Source organism: Erpetoichthys calabaricus, chromosome 1 (assembly GCF_900747795.2).
Source record: "Erpetoichthys calabaricus chromosome 1, fErpCal1.3, whole genome shotgun sequence".
NCBI lineage: Eukaryota > Metazoa > Chordata > Cladistia > Polypteriformes > Polypteridae > Erpetoichthys > Erpetoichthys calabaricus.
The window spans coordinates 281,627,893-281,652,121 of NC_041394.2; the positions used below are offsets into that span (position 1 = coordinate 281,627,893).

Here is a 24,229-nt window from a genome sequence, read left to right on the forward strand (position 1 = left end):
AAGTGCTGCCGGAGGTTAATCGGGAAGCACCTGGAGCACTTCCGGGTAAACTATAAAAGGGGGATGCCTCACCTCCATTCAGGGAACTGGAGTTGGGTGGAAGAGTACGGAGCTTGTGAGAGTGGAGTGGAGGCGGCAGAAGTAAAGAAAGTAAAGAAAGGATTGAGCCGTGTGAGTTCATTGTGGCGGTATTGTGCTGTGTGTTAAAAACAAGAATAAACGTGTGTGCTTTTTGGACATCTGGCTGCATCAGTGTCTGTCTGTGTCCGGGCTTCTTTTACAGATGACAGGAAATGCAAGGCAAGAAATGTTGAACACATATATATAACTAAAACAGAATTTTTTTTTTTGAAATGTTGATGTCAAATGTATATTCTGTGAAGACTGAAGTCCAAATATCAAATAAACACTTTCACAAAAGGTATAGCAAAACAAGTGTGCCTTTATTCAAGAATATAACTGAAGAAAAAGAAATTATTGCATGCGTATTGAAGTGACTTTAGCTGCAGGTGGAAGTTCTGTTCCCACTTTTTGGTGCCAAGCAGGTTTGTGTTGCAGTGCAGCAATTTATTAGCCAGCGAAAATGACATGAAGAAGTTGTCTGTTGTTACAGTTTTGTCTTTGTCCAGAAACGGCTTTATGACCACAGTCTCAGAAAGTCTTTCTTCCGTGGGATGACGGGGATATTTTCCTAAAAAAGGAGTAGCATTGCACATGCACATGCAAATCTATTGTTTTTCACACTTTTCGCACTGGTGTCTTTGTTGTCAAAGCTCCAACTCCAATGTCGCTTGATAGTCTGATGCAGGTACAACAAATAGTTCTGACCAGGCGTCAACCACAGCACCAGCTACTGCTCTTGTTAAAAGACTGGAGATAAACGCCATCAATTTAGAGAGGCAGAGACAAGTTTGTTGTATCACGTGAACATGACTGAGAGAATAAAATTGAATTAAAAAAATACTAACTTTTACAAGTAGCAAAAATTTACAATAGGTGTTACAGACTCAAATCAAATGTATGTTTTTACTACACGGGGGACGTTCAAATATCCATCCATCCATTTTCCAACCTGCTGAATCCGAACACAGGGTCACGGGGGTCTGCCGGAGCCAATCCCAGCCAACATAGGGCACAAGGCAGGAACCAATCCCGGGCAGGGTGCCAACCCACCGCAGGACACACACAAACACACCCACACACCAAGCACACACTAGGGCCAATTTAGAATCGCCAATGCATCTAACCTGCATGTCTTTGGACTGTGGGAGGAAACCGGAGCGCCTGGAGGAAACCCACGCAGACACGGGGAGAACATGCAAACTCCACGCAGGGAGGACCCAGGAAGCGAACCCGGGCCTCCTAACTTCGAGGCGGCAGCTCTACCCACTGCGCCACCGTGCTGCCCGACGTTCAAATAGTTTCTGATATTTTTTTTAACTCTGTTTTTTTTTTTAAGAATTTCAAAAACAAATTACATCTCTTTTCTACATAGTCACCTTTGTTTGTGATGCAATTTTCCCAGCGTCATACCAACTTTTTAATGCCCAATTACTACTTCTCCCATCTTCACTGTTTCCAATGAAAATATAGTGCAGAAACTTTTTGAATGTCTCTCGTATAATAGTAATAGTAATGACAACTCACTACTCAAAATGGAAAATGCGGGGAAGACCCGGGATCGAACCCACAACCTTTTGGTTTAGAAGCAGCCGGTCTTACCTATAATATTACCTTTATTCTTGAATAAAGGTGCACTTGTTTTGTATTTATCAAGTATTTATTTGATATTTGAACTTCAGTTTTCACACATTATACATTTCATGTAAGCAAAGTTTTCTTCCTTATCAAAACATTCAGTTACAGTACTCTGTGGACACTATTTACTACCATGCAATATAATTATCAATTATCCTGCCCCAAGTGGAGGAGTTCAAGTATCTCGGGGTCTTGTTCACGAGTGAGGGAAGAATGGAGCGTGAGATCGACAGGCGGATCGGTGCGGCATCCGCAGTAATGTGGGCGCTGCATCGGTCTGTCATGGTGAAAAAGGAGCTGAGCCGCAAGGCGAAGCTCTCAATTTACCAGTCGATCTATGTTCCTACCCTCACCTATGGTCATGAGCTATGGGTAGTGACCAAAAGAACGAGATCGCGAATACAAGCGGCTGAAATGAGTTTCCTCCGCAGGGTGTCTGGGCTTTCCCTTAAAGATAGGGTGAAAAGCTCAGTCATCCGGGAGGGGCTCAGAGTAGAGCCGCTGCTCCTCCGCATCGAGAGGAGTCAGATGAGGTGGCTCGGGCATCTGATCAGGATGCCTCCTGGACGCCTCCCTGGTGAGGTGTTCCGGGCACGTCTAACCGGGAGGAGGCCCCGGGGAAGACCCAGGACACGCTGGAGGGACTATGTCTCTCGACTGGCCTGGGAACACCTTGGGATTCTCCCGGAAGAGCTAGAAGAAGTGGCCGGGGAGAGGGAAGTCTGGGCATCTCTGCTCAAGCTGCTGCCCCCGCGACCCGACCTCGGATAAGTGGAAGACAATGGATGGATGGATGGACTATAACATGAAAAAAGTTTTTGTTTTAGTTATGTGTTCAGCATTTCTTGCCTTGCATTTCCTGTCATCCTACATTTATCCAGATTATTGGAGAAATGGAACACACATGAAATGTATGTATTTCAAATAATGTTATAATGTTATATTATTTACCCTATACAACTCAAGGCACCTTACACCCAGATAAACACACTTGAGCTCTAAGAATTTTGTGTCTCACTTCAGCTGCGTCAGTGGAGGATGCGATAGCAGACTGCTTGCTGCTTGTGCTGATTGACACATTTGCAAAGCAAAGATGCTGATGAAGATGTGCAAAGGAATTTAAGGTGGTCCAGCATTACATGTTAAAGGAAAGGAGGACATAATAAGTCTCCCAAGGACAATTTATGCAGACGCCTACCTTCAGTGTATCCGCTAAGGACCTGGTTGGATTAAGCAAAGTTTTCTTCCTTATCAAAACATTCAGTTACAGTACTCTGTGGACACTATTTACTACCATGCAATATAATTATCTATTACAATAATTGGTTATGCATAACAAAACCCAATTAAAATGTATTTATTGAAGTGGCATGTTTATAATAATAATAATAATTCTTTGCATTTATATAGCGCTTTTCTCACTACTCTATATACATCATTTAGGTACCATTTATTCATTCATTTATTCATGAAGCTGAGCAGATTCACAGTGTATTATTAATGAACCGGGGGGTAAAAAAATTGCATGGGCAAATTTTTTGCCCCTTTTAATAGCCCATTACATACAACCAGATTATTAAAAACATCAAAGTCTAAAGGCAGAGTGACCTTTCTTATCACATTATGGATTAACAGAAATGACTACCTGCCAACAACATTTCCTGTTGGCAACTATTATTGTTTTCATAATGAATCGGGTACAAGGCAAAAACACAAAAAGTTAGTTCACAAAAAAGACAAACAATAATAGAAGAAAATATAGTCAAACACTTAGCTTCCTTCAAAAAATAGTAGAGCAATGATAAGAAAAGGTTTGGGCATATAGTAAATAGAAACTTGGGTGGAAGGTGGTTCTCAGTGTTAAAAGAGAAAGTTGATATCCATATCATAATAAAGCTAGTCACACAGTTCATGTTAACATCCAAGAGCAGCAAGGGGAACAGAAAAATCTGTGCAGGGTTTGTTTAATCAACAGAAGCTTATCAGTTTTACTAATGACAATACAACCTTGTCACAGATTTTGTGATGTTCCTGATGATCTAATACAAACTAGCTATTTAAAAATAAGAATAGGCATAGATAATAATTGATTCTCACAGTGAGGTACAAAAAGAAATGCGTAAAATATCACAATCCTTCAAAGCATGAGGAGTCACAGAATGCTGAAATTAGTGTAAGGTAAAACAAACCAGTTTTTTACATATATGCATCACTTTTTTTTTCTCCTAAAAAGATTTTTTAATACATTTTGAATTATGTTCAAATAATAGCATTCAATGAGTCATAATAACTTGGGTTTGTTAAACAAGTCGAAGCAAATATCAGTGACCAAATATTTCAACAAACAGCTCTGATTTCATGAAGAATTTTCTAATATCTCATTTGAGCTCAAGCTTTTGATAGCTTTTTAGTGCCACCATCAAATTGACAAGGTTTGTAACAATATGAATATTCTGAAAAATCACACTGTTTTTTCTATAAATGGTATGCAGAGTGTAACTGGTTTAATGATAGCATAGCTGGAGAATGTGCAAACCCAGAAATACACTGGCTTGCAAAGCTTGTTATGCTGGAATTGTTATGCACCATCACATCATGCAAAATCTAGACTTCTTTCTTATTAAAGGCAATGGAAAATCACATGCTTATTTCTGAATTTCCTTTTACCATTAAAATGGTTTTCAAAATCACAATTTTAAGGAGGTCTGTCAATGTTCATTTTAGTTACTTCTGCCAACTCAGTTTCTCACACACTTTGCATCTTAGGACATAATGCCTAAAATAATAAGAAGTAAGGAAAAATAAATATTAAAGTCATCTGTATTACGTTTTCTGTGACTGTAAAGTGGTTAAAAGAGAAGCTGTGTTTAGTTTAGTCCAGTATGTATTTCTAAGACAGTCTACACCAGCATACAGTACTCATCTAGTGTCATGCATGGCAAAGTATCAAGTTGGATCCTGCACATTCAGTCTATCTTTTTTTATTAAGACTGCCATAAAAAGGAAGACGAATTGATCAATGAATACATTTAATGTATTTGAGTAATCATAAATCTTTTCTCATAAATTTCATTATGGGTAAAAGAGGCAGTGGGGACTTTATTCTTTTTTTCTTTTTGATCATGTCACTTCTCACACAGAGAATCCCATTTTTGTGAAATACAGTAATCCCTCCTCCATCGCGGGGGTTGCGTTCCAGAGCCACCCGCGAAATAAGAAAATCCGCGAAGTAGAAACCATATGTTTATATGGTTATTTTTATATTGTCATGCTTGGGTCACAGATTTGCGCAGAAACACAGGAGGTTGTAGAGAGACAGGAACGTTATTCAAACACTGCAAACAAACATTTGTCTCTTTTTCAAAAGTTTATACTGTGCTCCATGACAAGACAGAGATGACAGTTCCGTCTCACAATTAAAAGAATGCAAACATATCTTCCTCTTCAAAGGAGTGCGTGTCAGGAGCAGATCATGTCAGAGAGATAGAGAAAAGCAAACAAATCAATAGGGCTGTTTGGCTTTTAAGTATGCGAAGCACCGCGGCACAAAGCTGTTGAAGGCGGCAGCTCACACCCCCTTCTTCAGGAGCAGAGAGAGAGAGAGATAAAAACAAACAACCAAAAATCAATACGTGCCCTTCATGCTTTTAAGTATGCGAAGCACTGTGCAGCATGTCGCTTAAAGGAAACAGCAGCACAGAAGGGAGCAAAGTGAAGATAATCTTTCAGCATTTTTTGACGAGCATCCCTATCGTCTAGGTGTGCAAACAGCCCCCCTGCTCAATCCCCCTACGTCAGGATCAGAGAAAGTCAGCGCAAGAGAGAGAGAGAGAAAAGTACGTTGGGTAGCTTCTCAGCCATCTGCCAATAGCGTCCCTTGTATGAAATCAACTGGGCAAACCAACTGAGGAAGCATGTACCAGAAATTAAAAGATCCATTGTCCGCAGAAATCCGCGAAACAGCAAAAAATCCGCGATGTATATTTAAATATGCTTACATATAAAATCTGCGATGGAGTGAAGCCGCGAAAGGCGAAGCGCGATATAGCGAGGGATTACTGTATTATGTTCTCAAGAGACACATTAGTTTGAATTCTGCAGTTTTCACCTGCTCCTTTTAAGCAACTGAGCATGAATCATAAGTACTTCATGCTTTATAGACAAATGGTGAGCAAAAAAGTAAAAATAATAATAATAAAAAAAATTACAAAATTGTAAAAATCACATATAGTACAATTTGGCAGCCCCACCTCAAAGCGTATAAGCACTAAATTGCAAATTTTTTGTGAGGGATGGGCCAATGACAAATTAATTGGATCACTTTAATATCAGTTTTCAATGGATTTACCTTTGAACCTTTAAGACATTCTAAGTTTTAATAATTGATTTACACGAGAAATATCATTGTGCCATCCCTCGTTTTTAAAGTTTTTCCTGGTGTTTGGGGGTGGATTTCCAAACTTACTTCAGCGACTTGGCTGATTCCAGGGCTACAGTGGATGAATTATGAACAAAGATTAAAAGAGCTGTGTCTTTTCGGTTTAAGCAAAAGAAGATTAAGAGGAGACATGATTGAAGTGTTAAAAATTATGAAGGGAATTAGTACAGTGGATTGAGACTGTTATTTTAAAATGATTTCATCAAGAACACAGGAACACAGTTGGAAACATGTTAAGGGTAAATTTCACACAAACATGAGGAAGTTTTTCTTTACACAGAGAACCAATGATGTTTGGAATAAGCCACCAAGTAGTGTGGTAGACAGTAAAACTTCAGAGACTTTCAAAACTAGACTTGATGTTTCTTTAGAAGAATTAAGTGGATAGGACTGGCGACCTTTGTTGGGCTGAATGGTATGTTCTCGTCTACATTGTTCTAACGTTCTAATGTTTTTTGTGCACTACTAGAAAATGTTGTGTGTCTGACCTTAAAAAGGTGTTTGTGCCTATGCATACACACATCCTAGAAGGAAAACTGCCCACAATACACAAAAGTAACTGTTTATTTCCTGCTATGGGATCTGACTCTTGAATTCAAAATGTTTGTTATGTATGGTGTGGAAGACTAGCAAATTTTGGAGGTTTGTGAATGTTAACTGCTGATCATAGCCTCATGACATACATAACCATTTGATAAAGAACAAGTTTGAAATTTAATGTGGTACTTGTCATCTTAAACCATGAATACCTGTCTGTAAGATGCAAGATAAGTCATGAAGTAGAAGTAGATATGAGACATAGTTTTTCAGATTTGTTATAACAGGTATGTGTAACAATATATATATAGTATATAATTTTTGTATTTAATAAACAGATAAGCATCCATTTGTGAAGTTCGTGGCTGGTGTCGTTGATACTCGATAGTGTTTTAAATAAATACATAATGTATTAAATCAGTAACTTGTGCTTGAAGAGCTCTTCTAAAGCTTTTAATTAATGTAAACGTTTTAGGTAGACAAGTGTAACATTATGTTAATGATAAAAGTCTAGACTATATCAGTGTTTTATCTGGATGTTAAAGAGATATTCAATGCTATGTACCGATGGCATTTAGATGATGTATGATATTGAACCACTCTGGTGTAATCACTGCTAATCATTTTAACAGTGATCCCAAAATGTCACAAAGTTCACTAGAATAATATACTTCAGTTGTTGTAAATATCTATAAACCTAGCATAGGATGTTGCTAGCTTACATCTCTTAAATCAAGGTTCAATTTCTAGTTGGCTTGCCTTTGTATTGAGTTTGCATGTTCTTCCCTTGTCACATGAATTTCTTTCTGTAGTCTAAAGACATGTAGCTACACTCTGTGAAAGTAAGAGAGAGAGAGAGACCGAGTGTGTGTGTGTGTGTGTGTGTGTGTGTGTGTGTGTGTGTGTGTGTGTGTGTGTGTGTGTGTTTGTATGTGTGTGTATACATAAACGGACCTTGCAAAAGACACCCACCTTGTCCAAGGTTAGTATTTGCTTCTGATACTGGCTCTGTAATCCTTTACTGATAAGTCAGGTTCAGGTAATAAGTTAATATATAGTTCATTAAAAGATACCTTTGAATTGTTTCTTGCAGTTTTTATATTTCATTCATCACATTTCATTGTGTAATCACAATTCACAACCACTGCGTTTCATTTGCTGTCCTTTTGATTTTACTATGCTGTATATCCAAGATTATGTGATACTGCTTATTTTTTACTTTGTACCTTACAGATGGAGATAAAATCAATAATAATTGAATTCTGTGAAAGTAAATCATAAACATTAAATTTAGTATTGCTAGTTAATAACAAAAAATGAACCATATGACAAGCAGGAGAACTGTTTGCAGATCTATTAAACATGCTACAGTTAATATGAAGCAGCACTAGAGTGTGTGCAGAAAATTGCAACATGGTGCATCTTTGAATTAAAGGGTATATCATACCCTGAGAGATTAAAGGATTTAAACCAGTGCAGTCTTTATAGACTTGAAGAGAGTAGGTTACTTGGGGACCTGTAGAATTTTTAAAGGTAAAAATGAAGTTGGTTCTCATCAGAATTCGTATAATTAAATAGTCAATCACACACTCAAAGATACTGGTGGATTTAAGGGGAAACACATAACTTACAAGCCTGGAATCACGTCTTTATGTTTCTTTCAGATTATATCAGTTTGTGATATTAGAGCATCTATTACCTACAAGTGTAATTGACTGGTTGGTCTTGCTTGAAAATTTTTCACATTACAGGCAGCCATCAGGTTACAAACGAGTTCCATTACTGACAATGTTCAATAGTGAATATAGAATGTAAGTTAGAATTTACAGTGAAAATATCCTTTAATGGAAATATGGGCAAAAGTACAATCCTTTATTATGTATTTAAAAAAAAAAACATTTCAAACACAATAATAACATAACAGCGAAACAATCTTGTTATAATTTAAATTATGAAACAAAAGTAATTTAAACTAAACCAAACCTTTGTATGTATAATATGTCATACTTACGCTTAAACATCTATAGTTTCTGATAATGATACAGTACCTCCGAGAGTTGAAGAAGGGATAATGATGCCATAACCCAAGTCCCAACTTAATTAGGTTTTTATGAAATGCTTTCATTACTGTATGTTTCTTAAAACATTAAATAAGCTGATGGTCTTATTTAAATAATGTTGTTTGTTATTTGTGAGAGATTCATATAATTGAGTTTTAGAAAAATGTTGTTTTAAAGGTAGCTAAAATTAAAAATAATATCATTTATACCATTTCTCAACAAAGAATAAAGACAATTGGCAGCGTATCATAAACATGAGGTTGTGGAGCTATTCCTTTTCAAAGTATCGTTGTTCTCATTCTAACACCTCTTAATTTGCTACAAATACTTTTCAAAAACATTCAGCTGAGAATTTTTTGACATTATCTTTAAGGCAGTAGTTTTAGATGCTTTCACTTATTCATAAGATGAAAATTTGCTTAACTGCAAATATCTTTGAGGTTAGGAAATTCCACTACCTGAATACTATTACCCTGGAAATTGTCTCTTTACCACATGTTTGATTCAACATTTCAAAAGTCTTTTCACCACCTTTTTCTAAGCATTACAAAATGTAATCACACAGTTTTGTCACATTGAAGAAATATCGTTCACAATGCCTTGACTTTGACTCCCCCATTACTATTCAGGTGAATAATGCACTAACCATAAGTAGTACACTCAGACTAAACTCTTTTCGATCAAGTCCACATCCTTAAGTTAGGAAATTTCCTCCACGTCAAACTTTAATTCTGTTTTTTCTACTTAATATAATTTCTCTTGTGATTAATTCATAGAACCCATCACCTTGCTAGCATTTTATGTACTTTAAGCAGTCAGGCAGTATTGTATATAGGACTATTTTATTGAACTCTGTCCTACGTTAAATTAAACAACGTGTATTTAATAAAGCTTTTGGTTTTTGATATGGAGCACCTGTTCTTCGGTTTTAATTTTAGTATAGCTGGCAGAGGGCTGGCAGAAACCAACTGTCTCATGGTCCCCAAGAAAGCATCAGAGTCAGACCCATTTGCACTTGTCTCATTATCTTGTCTCCCTGAGCAGGAGTTTGCATTTTCAATAACAGAAGTGTCATGCAAGCGCATCCTATTACATGTACTTGGTGCTATACATTCTCTTTCTGCATTTTCCTAATTTACCTAATTTGTGGCTGTACATGTTCCCAGACAAGTACACGTGTTCTGCATGGTTATTTTAATTGTTGATTCTTTCAAGAAATCTTTAACTTACTGTTCACTAGAAAATAATGTATTACATATTAATGCAGAAGGCATCAAACATTTAATTCTGTGAAACCACTCAATGAAAATTAATTTGAAATGCATGCACTTTTATTCATCTTGCTGCATTATGCACAAACAGCCTTTATTCATATAGTTCCTTACTGAGCAAATAACATTTTTCAGTGTTTTACAGGTCTCTATAGGTCAGTGTATTTTTTTCACAGAAATGTACATTTACACAGTTTAAGCAAATGTTAAGTGAATTGCCTAGGGTCACATAAGTGACTCATTAAAAAAAGTTAGGCCTTGTGGTATCTAGTCCAGTTTCTTGTCCCCTATCCATGTTCATGACTCTGTAAATTATAATTGGTATCATGTAAGTAATAAAATATCAATGGATAAGCAAAGTAACACTGAATCAAAGCCCAGAACCAAAAGCCAGTAAAAAAATGAATGTTACAGTCTACTTGTGGAAATCTCTCAAGTGTATTTACCTATCTACCTGTCATTATTCTATGCAAAAATAGGATGCACAAAGGAGGATGGGTATTGATGTATGCATTTAATTAAATACCAGTTCAGAGGAATGTGGGTCGTTCTGCTGCAAGAGCCATCAGCTTTACTATATTTGCTTCTTTTCTCCAGCACAAGCCAAATAACCTTATATTTGCCTCCAAAGAATCTTATAATGGTGCTAGAAGATGAGAAAAAAACTTTTTTGGAAACTTTTTTCCTTTCTTTGCCATCTGCTTAGGAATTAATTGGACTTGACAAAAAAACTAAAATTGGCAGCTATAAAAAGACAAATGCATACATGTGTATAGAAGCCTACATTCATAAATAATAAAATGCTGGCAATTATAGGCATAGCAATGATGGGCACTTTTGATAGACTCATCTTTGTGAAACAAATGAATGCAAACGTACGACATGCTCCCAAAGTGCACACATTTATCAGGTAAACTGGTTCAGTTCTCCAGGATAAGAGACGCAGTGTGTGACTGAATCACTTTATAGTGAGTGAAAGCAATGTAAAACAGAGCAGGGACACAGGGGGTGCAAAACAGACAATAAATCACAGATTCCCTGTGATCTTGTTCTGCCACAGGGAGCACTCCTTTTCTCTCCAGGTTAAGCATGAAAGCAGATTCCCTGTGAGTTAACTCGAAAGACAATCCACATTCCTTCCAGCTCAACTGGAGGACAGCCACTGAAAGAAAGCTTTCTTTTATCCATACACACATAACACCCCCCATCCCCCAACCCTTCCCTGAGTCTGACATTTTTAACATAAGGTCCTTTCTTGTTTCACAGTCATCATCAAATGCACACACATCTGAAAGGTTCGTCAGTAAGCTGTTAAAACAGCCGCTAGTTTATTTTTCCTGCAGTCTGCCATGACAGTTGCATTTATTGTCCATTGTTGGTGGCAGCCCTTCGAGGGGAGGCAGAGACCTCTGGGGGCAAATGTATTTCCCTAGCACCTTCCTGTGGGGTCAGCCTTACTGACCATGGTGCATTTTTTTCCCTTTTGAATGTCTAAAGAATGTGCTTTTTCTACAGCTAATGGCTTTAACGCTCGCTGTAAAACAAATGACTTTTGTTCTAACAGAACAAGGCAAAGCAAAAGGAAAAATATAGGTATACAGTGAAAAATGAAGTTTTCTTTCTTTGTAATTTATAATTCTATTTGCTTTTTTCATGTAAATATAGACTCCTTCTAAAAGAATCAAATAGCTTTAGCTCTGGAATTATTTAGTTCACACAAATTAATATGTTAAGGCACTGTTTTCAGAAATTTATGTTAACATGCTTTTTAAACATAATCTTCTGCTATAATAATGATAACTCTGATTTGTAATCGTCTAGCGATGATCCTTGAATTTGAATTTGAAAAGTTCTATAAAGGAAATAAAGCTTTTAACATTTTTAATTTGTTAATTATTTAGTTTGTGAGAGCTTTGTAAAACAATTATGCTTAAATAATCAACCATAGACTATAGTGCTATTTAATAATTCCTTATAAAGTATCCTTCTAAATTGTTTACATTTTTTAACTAAATAAATGAAACATTATGCAGTATATATTAACAGTAATATATTTATATATACACACACACTGTGATGAACATGTGCTCCTGCCCAGATCTTCTCCCATCCTGGGTGTAGTTTTTATTATGATAGACATCGGCCCTCTGCAACCCTGAATTTGATTTTTTTAATTTGTTTTGAGTTGTGACACAAAATTGCTAGATGTGAGAGCATGTTGATGTATGCACTTCTATATACTGCAGTGGACTAGCATCCTCCCCATGGCTATTTCCTAACATACACTCTTTGCTGCCAGGTGTGGTTCATGATCAAGATACGGAGGTTATCAATATGGTACTGTTTAGCCTTTAAATACAGTATGTGAGTGTGTGGGTATTGTTATATTGTAGATGACCAGACTTGGAGCTAAGTAAAACAGAACATGAGAAATAGTGGAGTTGTCCTTCAATAACATGTAACAATTAGGTGGCACCTCTGTATATAGAGTATATATATATATATATATACAGTATAAACATATATATGTGTGTATGTGTTTGTGTGCGTGTGATAGATTATGTACCCCTGCTTTGGCAGGAAAGGCCAGGCTTCTTCTTTTCCTGTCTTGGTGGGAACTGTTTAATACACTGTAGGAAGGTTACTGAATATTGAGTCTGTCTGTGTTTGTGAAGCTCACATAAGCTACAATTTACAATTATGTACTAATTAATCAATGAATCAACTCATTCATTCATTAGTTAGTTAATTGATTGTAAACATTAATTAATGATACAATTAATTACATCATCCAGAAAGAGCAGTTTAGCACAGCCTCTGCCTTTACAGGAAATTATTAATGATACCTGTTTCTGTAAAACTAACGAAAATATATTAACTTTGTTTTTAGACCAAATATTATTTCTTTTAATAAAGTTTGGAGGACCTATAGTGTTATAGTCAATACTCCACTGTCAATGTAACACTCATAGCCATTGTTAGTATCATTTTTATTTCTTTGGTAAAGTATAATTTTATAAGTCAGACCTAAAAATCAAATGCTCCATTTCTTCAATTTGAACATATCATGTGTAGCTTTTCTTGCAGTAATTCCTAATATTTTCCTCCAGGGACTCCAGAAAGTCTAGCAGAAAAAGAGAGGCAACTAATGGGTATGATCAACCAGCTGACCAGTTTGAGAGAACAGTTACTGGCTGCTCATGATGAACAGAAGAAACTTGCTGCATCTCAAATTGAGAAACAACGTCAGCAAATGGAACTAGCCAAACAGCAACAGGACCAGGTGAGCTTGGCTTAATTTAAAGAACCTTTTTTGTTTGGTAAACAATGGTACATTATGGGCTGATTCACATGCAGTATTATATGCACTTACAGTATTTGGATATTTTTTTATAATTTTTGTCTTATGACATAAAATCTTCATGGGTGACAAGTTTGTGTCATTTTAATAACCTTTATTTATAATGCTATATAACAACATTTCCCAATCAGGCACATGAGCCACTGAATTGTTCATAGATGTCCAGTTTCATGTATAGAATTATTTATTTATTTAAACACCTCACATTTTTAAAAATTGCTGAAGCTTTTGTGCTAAGCAATTGTTGTTCCGAAAGAAACCAAACAAAGGTACAAATGTTAAGGTGATTCATGGTGAGTTAGGAGATTAGTTAAAAACAAATTCTTTTTCACACTTGTAATGAAAACTGTAGGGCTTTTATACAATAAAGGAAAACAATATGCTTCACTTTATTTTAGCTACTGGAAGTTAAAAAGTCTATTAAAGCAAGTCAACTTCTTTTCAAAATAAATATTTAAACATTGATAGGGTATCAAGTAATGTGGTTTTTTGAAAATTCATTGCAAAAGTACTAAGTTATTATAATACATCATGCATCTCTCCATTCCCCCGTCCATCCATTTTCTAAAACTAATTAATTCAAATGTAGGGTATCTTGGAGCTGGAAGCTATTTCAACAGCATCAGAATAAAGGCTGAAACCAAATGTGTCCTGGTTGCTAGTCCATTGTAGGGCACACTTTCAAATTCACAACATTTGTTCACTTCAGACACCTTTTTGGCTGAGTACCTGGGAATTCCCAAAGAGAAGTTTAAGGAAGTGTTAGAGGAAGTTGCTGTAGATGGCCCGGTCAGTTTATCGTAGTGTCTTGCCCCTGTAGAACTTACCTGGGAAACAGGAATGAAAATGATCATGATGTTTTCAGTGTTCCTTTATTTTTGAGCTCGGAAAGAATGGTGTCTGTTATTTATCAGATGTTGAGAGCTAGACCCAGGTTTTATTGAAGCTACTTTTGCATCATAACACTGTAGTGAGAGCCAATTCAGAAAACAAAACTAAAAAAAAAATGACAAAAAGCAACAGCACCCAATAATCATGAAAAGTTATATTTTTAAATATTTTTATCTTTTTTGTATATAACCATAGAAGAAAATGTGTACGTTATGTGACATATATTCAATTAGAGCTGCTTGCTGTATTACTTGATAAGACATGCAATTTCAGCACCTGAATTTTGTGATCAAAAATGTGCCCAGGAAAGGGCTAGCCTGTAATTTGCTCATGATTTTGCTATTTGTTCTTTCACAAAAAAGACAGAGTATACATAAGTTTAATGTTACTATAGCTACATTGTCAGAAGCACATAAAATTGTTTTAAAACATTATAGCTTGACCCTACTGACTTTAATACCATAGTAGTTTCCTGCATTCTGGAATATATTAGGAATTTGTTTAAAAATATATATTTAAAATAGTACCTATGAACATAACCAGTAAATTAACACATTGTGCAATTGATTTGAGTAAGAAATTTGACAGTCCCTTACTTGATCCTTTGACTGTAAACCAGAATGCAATTCCATCTGGTGTGTGTTAGTTGCAAGTGAGTGCTTACTTTGGATATAAAATAAGACTGGAGCAACATGACAGCACTCATTATGTATATAGCTGCTTCGTATGTTGGCTGAACAAGCTTAAAGGAGTCTCCCATTTCTTAATATTTTATAAAGTACATTTACACTCTCTTACCTACTCAGAAATAAGGACTTTACAGTATGTACATAATCCAAGGGAACATGCTATCTACATTAACAGCATAATGTCTATCATCTTTAAGAAAATAATTTGAAAAGAAAATGTATTGTTTCCACTGAATATTCAAGCTTAAGCAAACATTCTTTTTTTTGTAATTAATTAATTAATTAATATATGTGTGTATGTATATATGTATATATGTATGTATGTAACTTAGTCCAATTCAGAGTCACAGAGATTATCTTGGTAGCTTTGCATAGGACAGTAGCCCATCACACCTCACATTCATATGGGCTACTTTGGAATAAACAATGAGATTAACATGCATAGCTTTAGGGATGTGGAAGAAACACTTACGCAGACATGGAGAGAATGTGCATACTCCAAACAGACAGCAACCATGCATGCTGGATCAAACGCAGGAGGCTGGATCCATTATGAGGCAACACTACTCACTGCTCCACTTTGTACTTTAATTCAATTAGTAACTCCTACTGTATATATACCTGCTGTGCTTATGTTAATCATTTTTATTGAACATTTTTATTGATATATACTTGTATGAATCTCTTTTCTGAATTCAATTCTTATGTCAACATAAATTGGTTGATAATTCTGTACATTAGTTAATCCCAAAAAATGCATGTGTGCCAAATATTTCAAAGGAAAAAATAAAAAATGTACACTATATAATTTTTAAGGCTAGTTGTCTAGACACTTAATGTCTGTTTGCTTGTAAAAATAGAAAATAACAAGAATTTCTTGTGTCTTCTGAAAACTTATACTATAAAATATCTTTGAAGATGATTAAAATAAGATGATTTGGTTCGCAAATCTCTTATAAGGGTCTCCTAGCCATTTCATTTTTTGAAATTCCACAAACAGCACACTGTAAATGGGTGTACTGGACTGTAACCACAAAAACTGGGGTGCCTCAAAGAGAGGTTTGGAAATGACTAAGCTAACATTCTTTTACAGATATAAAATCTAAATTTTTATCAGCAAGTCTGTAATCAACCAGCAGGAGAATAAAAGGTGGTGTTCAAACTGTCATAAAAAAAAATGAATGGGTAGGCAGAAGACAGAAGATGAACTGAGAGACACAAAAACCCATCAGCATCAAATGACCAGTGCTTTAAAGGTCACTCCCTTAAAGGACAGTAGGATATTGAGTGAAGTTCTTACTAAGCATATGGCACACAAGTACAAGCTTTGACCATGCAAACAAGTCCTAAAAGAAATGATCTAGTAGGGTGTGTTGCAGCTAAAAAATCATCATAGAGAGCACCAAGCCAATGAGATTATTATAGTATAAAAAAATGGGGAAAACCTTAATGCATGGAGAAATAGCCAATGGTAGAAAGTCTAATGGAACACCAAGTCTAAATTCAACAATTTAAAAAGATGACATTAAGTCAAAGAAAAATTGGACAGAAGTGCATTGATTCCTTTTTGCAGCCTTTTGTGATGTGTGGTCAAAATCAATGAAATAATGATTGCTGAGAAACAAAGAAAATTTTGATTCATCATTCTGAAATTTCAGGAAAAAGACTTACCATATATACTCGAGTATAAGCCAACCCGAATATAAGCCGAGGTACCTAATTTTACCTACAAAAACTGGAAAAACTTATTGACTCAAGTATAAGCCTAGGGTAGGAAATGAAGCAGCTACTGGTAAGTTTCAATAATCAAAATAAATACCAATAAAATTACCATACATTAATTGAGGCATCAGTAGGTTAAATGTTTTTGAGTATTTATTTCAAAGAAAAACAGTAAACTAGCTCTGTAAGTGGAGAAGAGGGTCAACAAAAACAATATTGTATCTCTCTCTCTCACTCGCTCGTTCTCTCTCTCGCGCGCGTGCGTCTCTCTCCCGCGTGTGTGCATGTATGTCTCTCTCTTGCGTGTGTGTGTGTGTCTCTCTCTCGCGTGTGTGTCTCTCTCACACTCTTTCTCTCTCGCTCGCTTGCTGCACAGGGAATGCACATGGAGAGACTGAACACGTGCAGAAATCATCGGCGCGCACAAACCGAAAGGAAAACTGTCACATTTTGGGTGCTGAAAAACTCGGCTTATATTCAAGTATATACGGTACTGGCAAAATCCTAATCTTTCAGCACAATAACTAAACCAAGCAAACTGTAAACTTAATTAAGACATTCTTGAACTAGAAGTTTGAAGGAACACTTAGAGTGTTAGATTGGTCACTTTTGTCCAGTCCTGAGCATAACTGAAGCTGTATGGGATCACTTGGACAGGGAAAAGAACTAAAAAGCAGTCAATGTCAAACTTTAACTTATGGCAAATTGTTCAAAAAGCTTGAAAACATTTTCCTCAAAACTAGAAAGTGATACAGCAGGTTACCAAAGCAAATTAATTCAGTCTTGCATTTTAAGAGGGGCCACACAAGATAATGATGTGTTTCAAAAAACAACGCATTATTGTTTCTTTATGTTGTATAAATTTATTTATCAATTTATCATTTATTTGTTTTTATTCCAATGTTATATAGTGTAAGCAAGTAAACACTTGCTACCCAGATATTTATCATTTATAATATATATATATATATATACACATACTGTATATACAGTGTATATATATATATATATATATATATATATATATATATATATATATATATATATATATACATACATATATATATATATATATATATATACATACATATATATATATATATATATACTAGGGGGCTTTGCCCCCTGCTTGCTTCGCTTGCCAACCCCCTGGCCTGAGCCAGCCACTTCACATCTCTGCTGCTCGCATATGTGGCCTTCACTTTCACCAAACCACAATTCTTTTCATTCTCGTAGATACGCCTCTTCATTGGGAGGAAACACTACTTTTCCTTGATGGCAACATGAATTAGACGATCTTCAAGTCTCCGACTTAAAGTTTAAATCTAAACAGTATATTTGATCTCTTTTTGCTTTTCCGTTATTTCACTGAGTAATAATTTCCGTTTGTTTGTGCTAATGCGATCTTTACTATCATTTTTTTGAGACTTTCGAATTTTAGTACTTTCATTATCTCTAACCTGCTCTGCATATATAACATTTTTGAACCACTTTACGACGTTCTACTTTGTCATCTACTCTTTGTCTTTTATTTCCGGCCCCAGGTGTGATTAAGTCTCTTGGCACAAAGTCTTGTCTTGCGGGACTTGAAAGTATCTCTCTGACAAAGTCACATCTCGTCCCAGGCTAAAAAGTCTTGTCTCGTCCCAGGATTTTTTTTATATAATACTAGGGGGCTCCTCCCCCTGCTCGCTTCGCTCCCCAACCCCCGGGTTTGGTAAACTGGATACAGTAATCCCTCCTCCATCGCGGGGGTTGCGTTCCAGAGCCACCTGCAAAATAAGAAAATCAGCGAAGTAGAAACCATATGTTTATATGGTTATTTTTATATTGTCATGCTTGGGTCACAGATTTGCGCAGAAACACAGGAGGTTGTAGAGAGACAGGAACGTTATTCAAACACTGCAAACAAACATTTGTCTCTTTTTCAAAAGTTTAAACTGTGCTCCATGACAAGACAGAGATGACAGTTCTGTCTCACAATTAAAAGAATGCAAACATATCTTCGTCTTCAAAGGAGTGCGTGTCAGGAGCACAGAATGTCACATAGATAGAGAAAACAATCTCTAGCAAACAAATCAATGGTGCTGTTTGGCCTTTAAGTATGCGAAGCACCGCGGCACAAAGCTGTTGAAGGCGGCAGCTCACACCTCCTCCGTCAGGAGCAGGGAGAGAGAGAGAGAGAGAGAGAGAGAGACAGACTTTGTTTTTCAGTCAAAAATCAATACGTGCCCTTCGAGCTTTTAAGTATGCGAAGCACTGTGCAGCATGTCGTTTCAGGAATCAGCTGCACAAAAGATAGTAACATGAAGATAATCTTTCAGCATTTTTAGACGAGCGTCCGTATCGTCTAGGTGTGCGAACAGCCCCCCTGCTCAATCCCCATACGTCAGGATCACAGATAGTCAGCGCAAGAGAGAGAGAAAAGTAAGCAATCTAGCTTCTCAGCCATCTGCCAATAGCGTCCCTTGTATGAAATCAACTGGGCAAACCAACTGAGGAAGCATGTACCAGAAATTAAAAGACCCATTGTCCGCAGAAATCCGCGAACCAGCAAAAAATCCGCGATATATATTTAAATATACTTACATATAAAATCCGCGATGGAGTGGAGCCGCGAAAGGCGAAGCGCGATATAGCGAGGGATCACTGTATACAATTTAAAGAGATTATTATTTAAGTGAATGAGTTATTCCCCCGGGGCTGCTTGTGCTGTGCTGCATGATCTGTATGTTGCGCTATGTGTCGATCATTTAAAAGCCTGTACAGCAGCTGCAGCTGCTTGTGACATGCTGCGTGATCTGCATGTCGCACTGTGCATTGTTAATTTAAAAGCCTGTATAGCAGCTGCTTCTGCTTGTGAAGTGTTGCATGATCTGCATGTCGTGCTGCATGATGATCATTTAAAAGCCTGTACTTTAAGCCAGCTGCAGCTTTAAAGCTTTACAATATCTACATACTTCTGGCATATCACCTATGTCCGTGTATTCGCTCTCTTTTTGCTGTTCCATTATTTCCGTTTGTTTGTGCTAATGTGATCTTTATTATCTTTTTTTTGATACTTTCGAATTTTCCTACTTTCATATTCTTTAACTTGCTCTGCATGTGTATCGCGCCAACGTTTTTTTTTTTTGAGACTTTCGATTTCCACTGCTTTCATATTCTGTAACCTGCTCTGCATGTGTATCATGCCAATGTTTTGAACGTCATTATGAAGCCTTTAATTTCTGACCCGGATTTGATCTACGAGCTTTTCAATTCCTCTTGGTCCAGGCTGAGTAATACTTTCCTTATTTTCTGAATTTGCACATAGATTATTATTGTTTTATTATTGTTCTCTTGTGCATTCTTTTTTGCCTTCTTTTCTGCCCAACACTTTTGTGTTTCTTTTCGACGCGCTGCTCTTTCTTCTTCGCTTAGTCGTTCATGTGCCATCTAGAACTTATAACATTTTTAGGAGCTGGGAGCACATGAAGTGTGCCTGCCGAAAGCATTCCAACAACTGCCAGGTTAGATGTCCGTGAACTTGTTTTAAATTGTTTGTAAGTTGGGTGTGACGTGCAAACGTCACCATCTCATGAGTCTTGCTTCCTGAGGTTCCTGAGTGTCTTTCTGAGATGATCACGTCTCATGTGACGTCATAATGTCTCTCCAAGACGATCACATCTCGACCCAAGATTTTTTTATATAATAGATATATACAGTGCATCCGGAAAGTACTCACAGCGCATCACTTTTTCCACATTTTGTTATGTTACAGCCTTATTCCAAAATGGATTAAATTCATTTTTTTCCTCAGAATTCTACACACAACACCCCATAATGACAACGTGAAAAAAGTTTACTTGAGGTTTTTGCAAATTTATTAAAAATTAAAAAACTGAGAAATCACATGTACATAAGTATTCACAGCCTTTGCCATGAAGCTTTGCCAAGGCTTCGCTGCTGACGTCCGAGGTTCGATCCCCAAGAGGGGGTGCAGTGAGTGTATACGTCTGATGAGCATAGAATTAGGGCGAAACATGTGTCGCGTACTCTTTGCATTATTTGACAGTAAACTATGCAACATTCTATTGTCTGCTTCTCACAACTGAAGAGGGCATCGTGGCGGATGTTTGCCGACTTGCAGACCAACCACAAGCGTTACCTGGTAGGTAACCACCCATACATTCAGATTGTGGTTCAGACTACGAATGTCATGTCATGAATGTGTATATATATATGTATACTGTATATATATATATATATATATATGCATGACTGTGATGTTACTGTCAGGAAAGGTCAAGGAACAGAACACAGTCTCACATATGACAACTCTGTTCTTCAAGCTCATTTAAACACCAAATTCAAGCGATGTACAGAGATGTCAGCCATCAGGGAATGAAAATTGTTATGTTATTAGCAAGGATCAATGAGAAATTATGCACTCATTTTTTTAAGCTAGTTAAGAAAGAAACAGGGCAAGTAGGAGGCAGGCAGAACTAGACAAACATTGAAGCTGGGACGATTTAAGTGACAATCAATACAAATTACTGCAGTATATATCAAGTCAGACCTGCTCCAAAGGTAAAAACACAGGCAAAAAATGAGCACTTTGGAGTGAGTCTTATCTGATCCAGCCAGTCATTTTCATCAATTCGTTTGAACCCAAATTAGCATCTGTCATCATCTTGTCACTAGTTTCATATCATTCATATCATGCTACATCTACCCCTCCCCCTCTCCCCAGAGAGTCTGTAACCGTTACTTTATTTGATGACATTTGGGCTAGGCAAGGTGATTAATCCTAATCATTCAGTAAATTTCTGAACATATCTAGTACACAAACCAGGTTTACCTAACTTCCTAGGCGTTGCACTCCAACTAAGCCTGGTAACTGCATTAATAGTGGATAGAGTGGTATCAAATCTAAATTCACACTTCTGTGAAAACAGAGAAAGGAAAGATCAATCTGATCAATCGCCTGGAAGTAGAGGATGCTAGGCAGGATCTAAATGAAATCAAGACTTAATACTTAAGCAAACAATTCACAATGGTACTAATGTACCAGTATATTTACAGAGTCATGCAAAAAGCCACACCTATACTTCATAGTGGGAAACAACAAACATGGACAGTGTGTGAGTTGTATTGCAAACGCTCAGATTAAATTTGTTGTGATGTGCTGAGAGTTGACTACATTACCTACATTGTATTAATGAAATAATAAACAAACAAACAACAAATATATATAATAAGTATGACGTATAAATCTTATATTATTTTCAGCTTTCATTGCTCCTCCAACTTTTGTATGAATTATATACAGTTTTGTGTTATAACGGTCTATTACTTAAATTAGTGTATAGTATACAAACATTAATAGAGTTTTAGTGAATATGGCGGGGCAGCGCGGTGGCGCAGTGTTAGCGCTGCTGCCGTGCAGTTAGGAGACCCGGGTTCGCTTCCCGGGTCCTCCCTGCGTGGAGTTTGCATGTTCTTCCCATGTCTGCGTGGGTTTCCTCCGGGCAGTCCGGTTTCCTCCCACAGTCCAAAGACATGCAGGTTAGGTGGATTGGCAATTCTAAATTGTCCCTAGTGTGTGCTTGGTGTGTGGGTGTGTTTGTGTGTGTCCTGCGCGGGATTGGTTCATGCCCTGTGTTGGCTGGGATTGGCTCCAGCAGACCCCTGTGACCCTGTGTTTGGATTCAGCGTGTTGGAAAATGGATGGATGGATGAATATAGCAGCGAAAGATAATAGTAATATTGGTCTTTTTCTACAGATTGCAAGACAACAACAACAACTTCTACAGCAACAGCATAAAATCAACCTTCTTCAACAACAAATTCAGGTCAGAACTGTTTAAATCTTTATAGTTTACTGAGGTTCATTCCATTTACTATACACTGGATTAACATTTTACTTTCATTACAATATAAAACTTTAGATTAAATGTTAAATTTTTAACTAAAGAAATTTAGATATCTTAAAATGCATACGTTAAGGGTTTAAATACAGGTATTATTCTACAGTAACAAATTTGGAAAGAATAAAATCTTTTTGGCTTCTTAATATAGCATGTCTTGATTGCCTTGAAAATTACTTTCATTATTCTTTGGCCAAAGCCCCAGATGTAATACAGTATTATACAGTATGTTACTCTAGGCATACTGACACTATTTTCCTCAGAATATCAGAACTACTGCCAGCTTTTATTTATATGTAGTTTCTCTCACTCCTTCCTTCTCTTTTCCTGGTGTTCTTTAGCTTTTTTCTCTTTTTTGACTTTGAATAGCTAATATGATTGCTATGCCTAAATACTACACAATTCACACTATTCAGTTTACTACAAATACTATACATATAAACATGCAAATATCCCTCTTTCACTCTTCTTTTATAATTTTCTTTGTGTTTATTATATATATTATAAACACTACAAAATATACCAGTAGTAATTCATAAACATTAATTCATATTCTGAGGTTACTTCTACCAGATATAGGCAGATATAGTGAGGCTAAGCAGCTCACACTATCCAAAAATGATGCATTTTGGTGAAACATTAAAGAGGATAAGCTTGAATCTTAGTTGCTGTACTTAATTCTCTGTCATCTTCAGAATTGAATATCACTTCCTATGGGGTCCCATATCATTATTTTGCAGTGAAAAGGTAGTGGGCAGCAAGTACTTCACTCAGTACCTTTTAAAAATGAACTGTCATGAGATGAGTGCAAGGGCAGTTCATTTTAAGATACTGAATTATTTGAAATATAAGCAATGTCATCAGTTATTTCCTGAAATCTGCATGTGTTTGTACAATATAAATACAACTGCATGTAATCCATTCACTTGTAAACTTGTTATTGTGTGTTGTCCAAGCTCACAGGTCACCTGTCTTTAAAAGAATGTGAAAGAGGACAGACAGAGTAAAGAAACTGTTATGGACAAGATCTGAGTTACCAAATATAGACACTATATTGGTTGACAGATTAATTCACAAACAAGTGAATTCTGACACTTTTTAAAATGGTAGATATAAACTGGTTGGTTTCTTTAGATACCCATATATATAAGTTTCTGCACAACACCTTTCTTACTGACCAAGAATTCAATGTAGCAGTAAAAAAGTATGTAACTTATGTATAAAGCGGTAGAAATAATTGTAGCTACATAATTCAATAAACAGTAAAATTACAAGTCTTCCCAGTATGGAATTCTGCTGAGCCTACAGAGGAAAGATCACACAGTGCAAGATACAGACAATTGCTTGCACAATAGGCAATTTAGTTATTTACAATTATTTTCTGTCAAACTGTACACATTTATACGTTCTTCATTTTTTAGGAGTTGTGATTTAAAGATGATGGAAAATAACAAAAATGGAGGAAAATACTATAAAAATAGGGATCAGTATCTTCACTGCACAACCTCTAAGGCATTTAAAATATCCAGGTTTAAAGTTTACTTTAATTTTAAACAGACTGTGGTTCTGAAGTAGGCCATGGTGTCCCATTCT

At 36.4% G+C, this 24,229-nt stretch overlaps 1 protein-coding gene across 2 annotated transcripts in view; it reads left to right on the forward strand.

Annotated features, from left to right (window-relative positions):
• sox5 (SRY-box transcription factor 5) overlaps positions 1-24,229 on the forward strand; it is a 242,290-nt gene that overhangs the window by 109,540 nt on the left and 108,521 nt on the right. For both annotated transcript variants that reach the window (XM_028815694.2, XM_028815700.2), the window contains exons 5-6: positions 13,175-13,347; positions 22,493-22,561. In XM_028815694.2, coding sequence (XP_028671527.1) covers positions 13,175-13,347; positions 22,493-22,561 — 242 coding nt within the window. The remainder of the gene's footprint in view (positions 1-13,174; positions 13,348-22,492; positions 22,562-24,229) is intronic.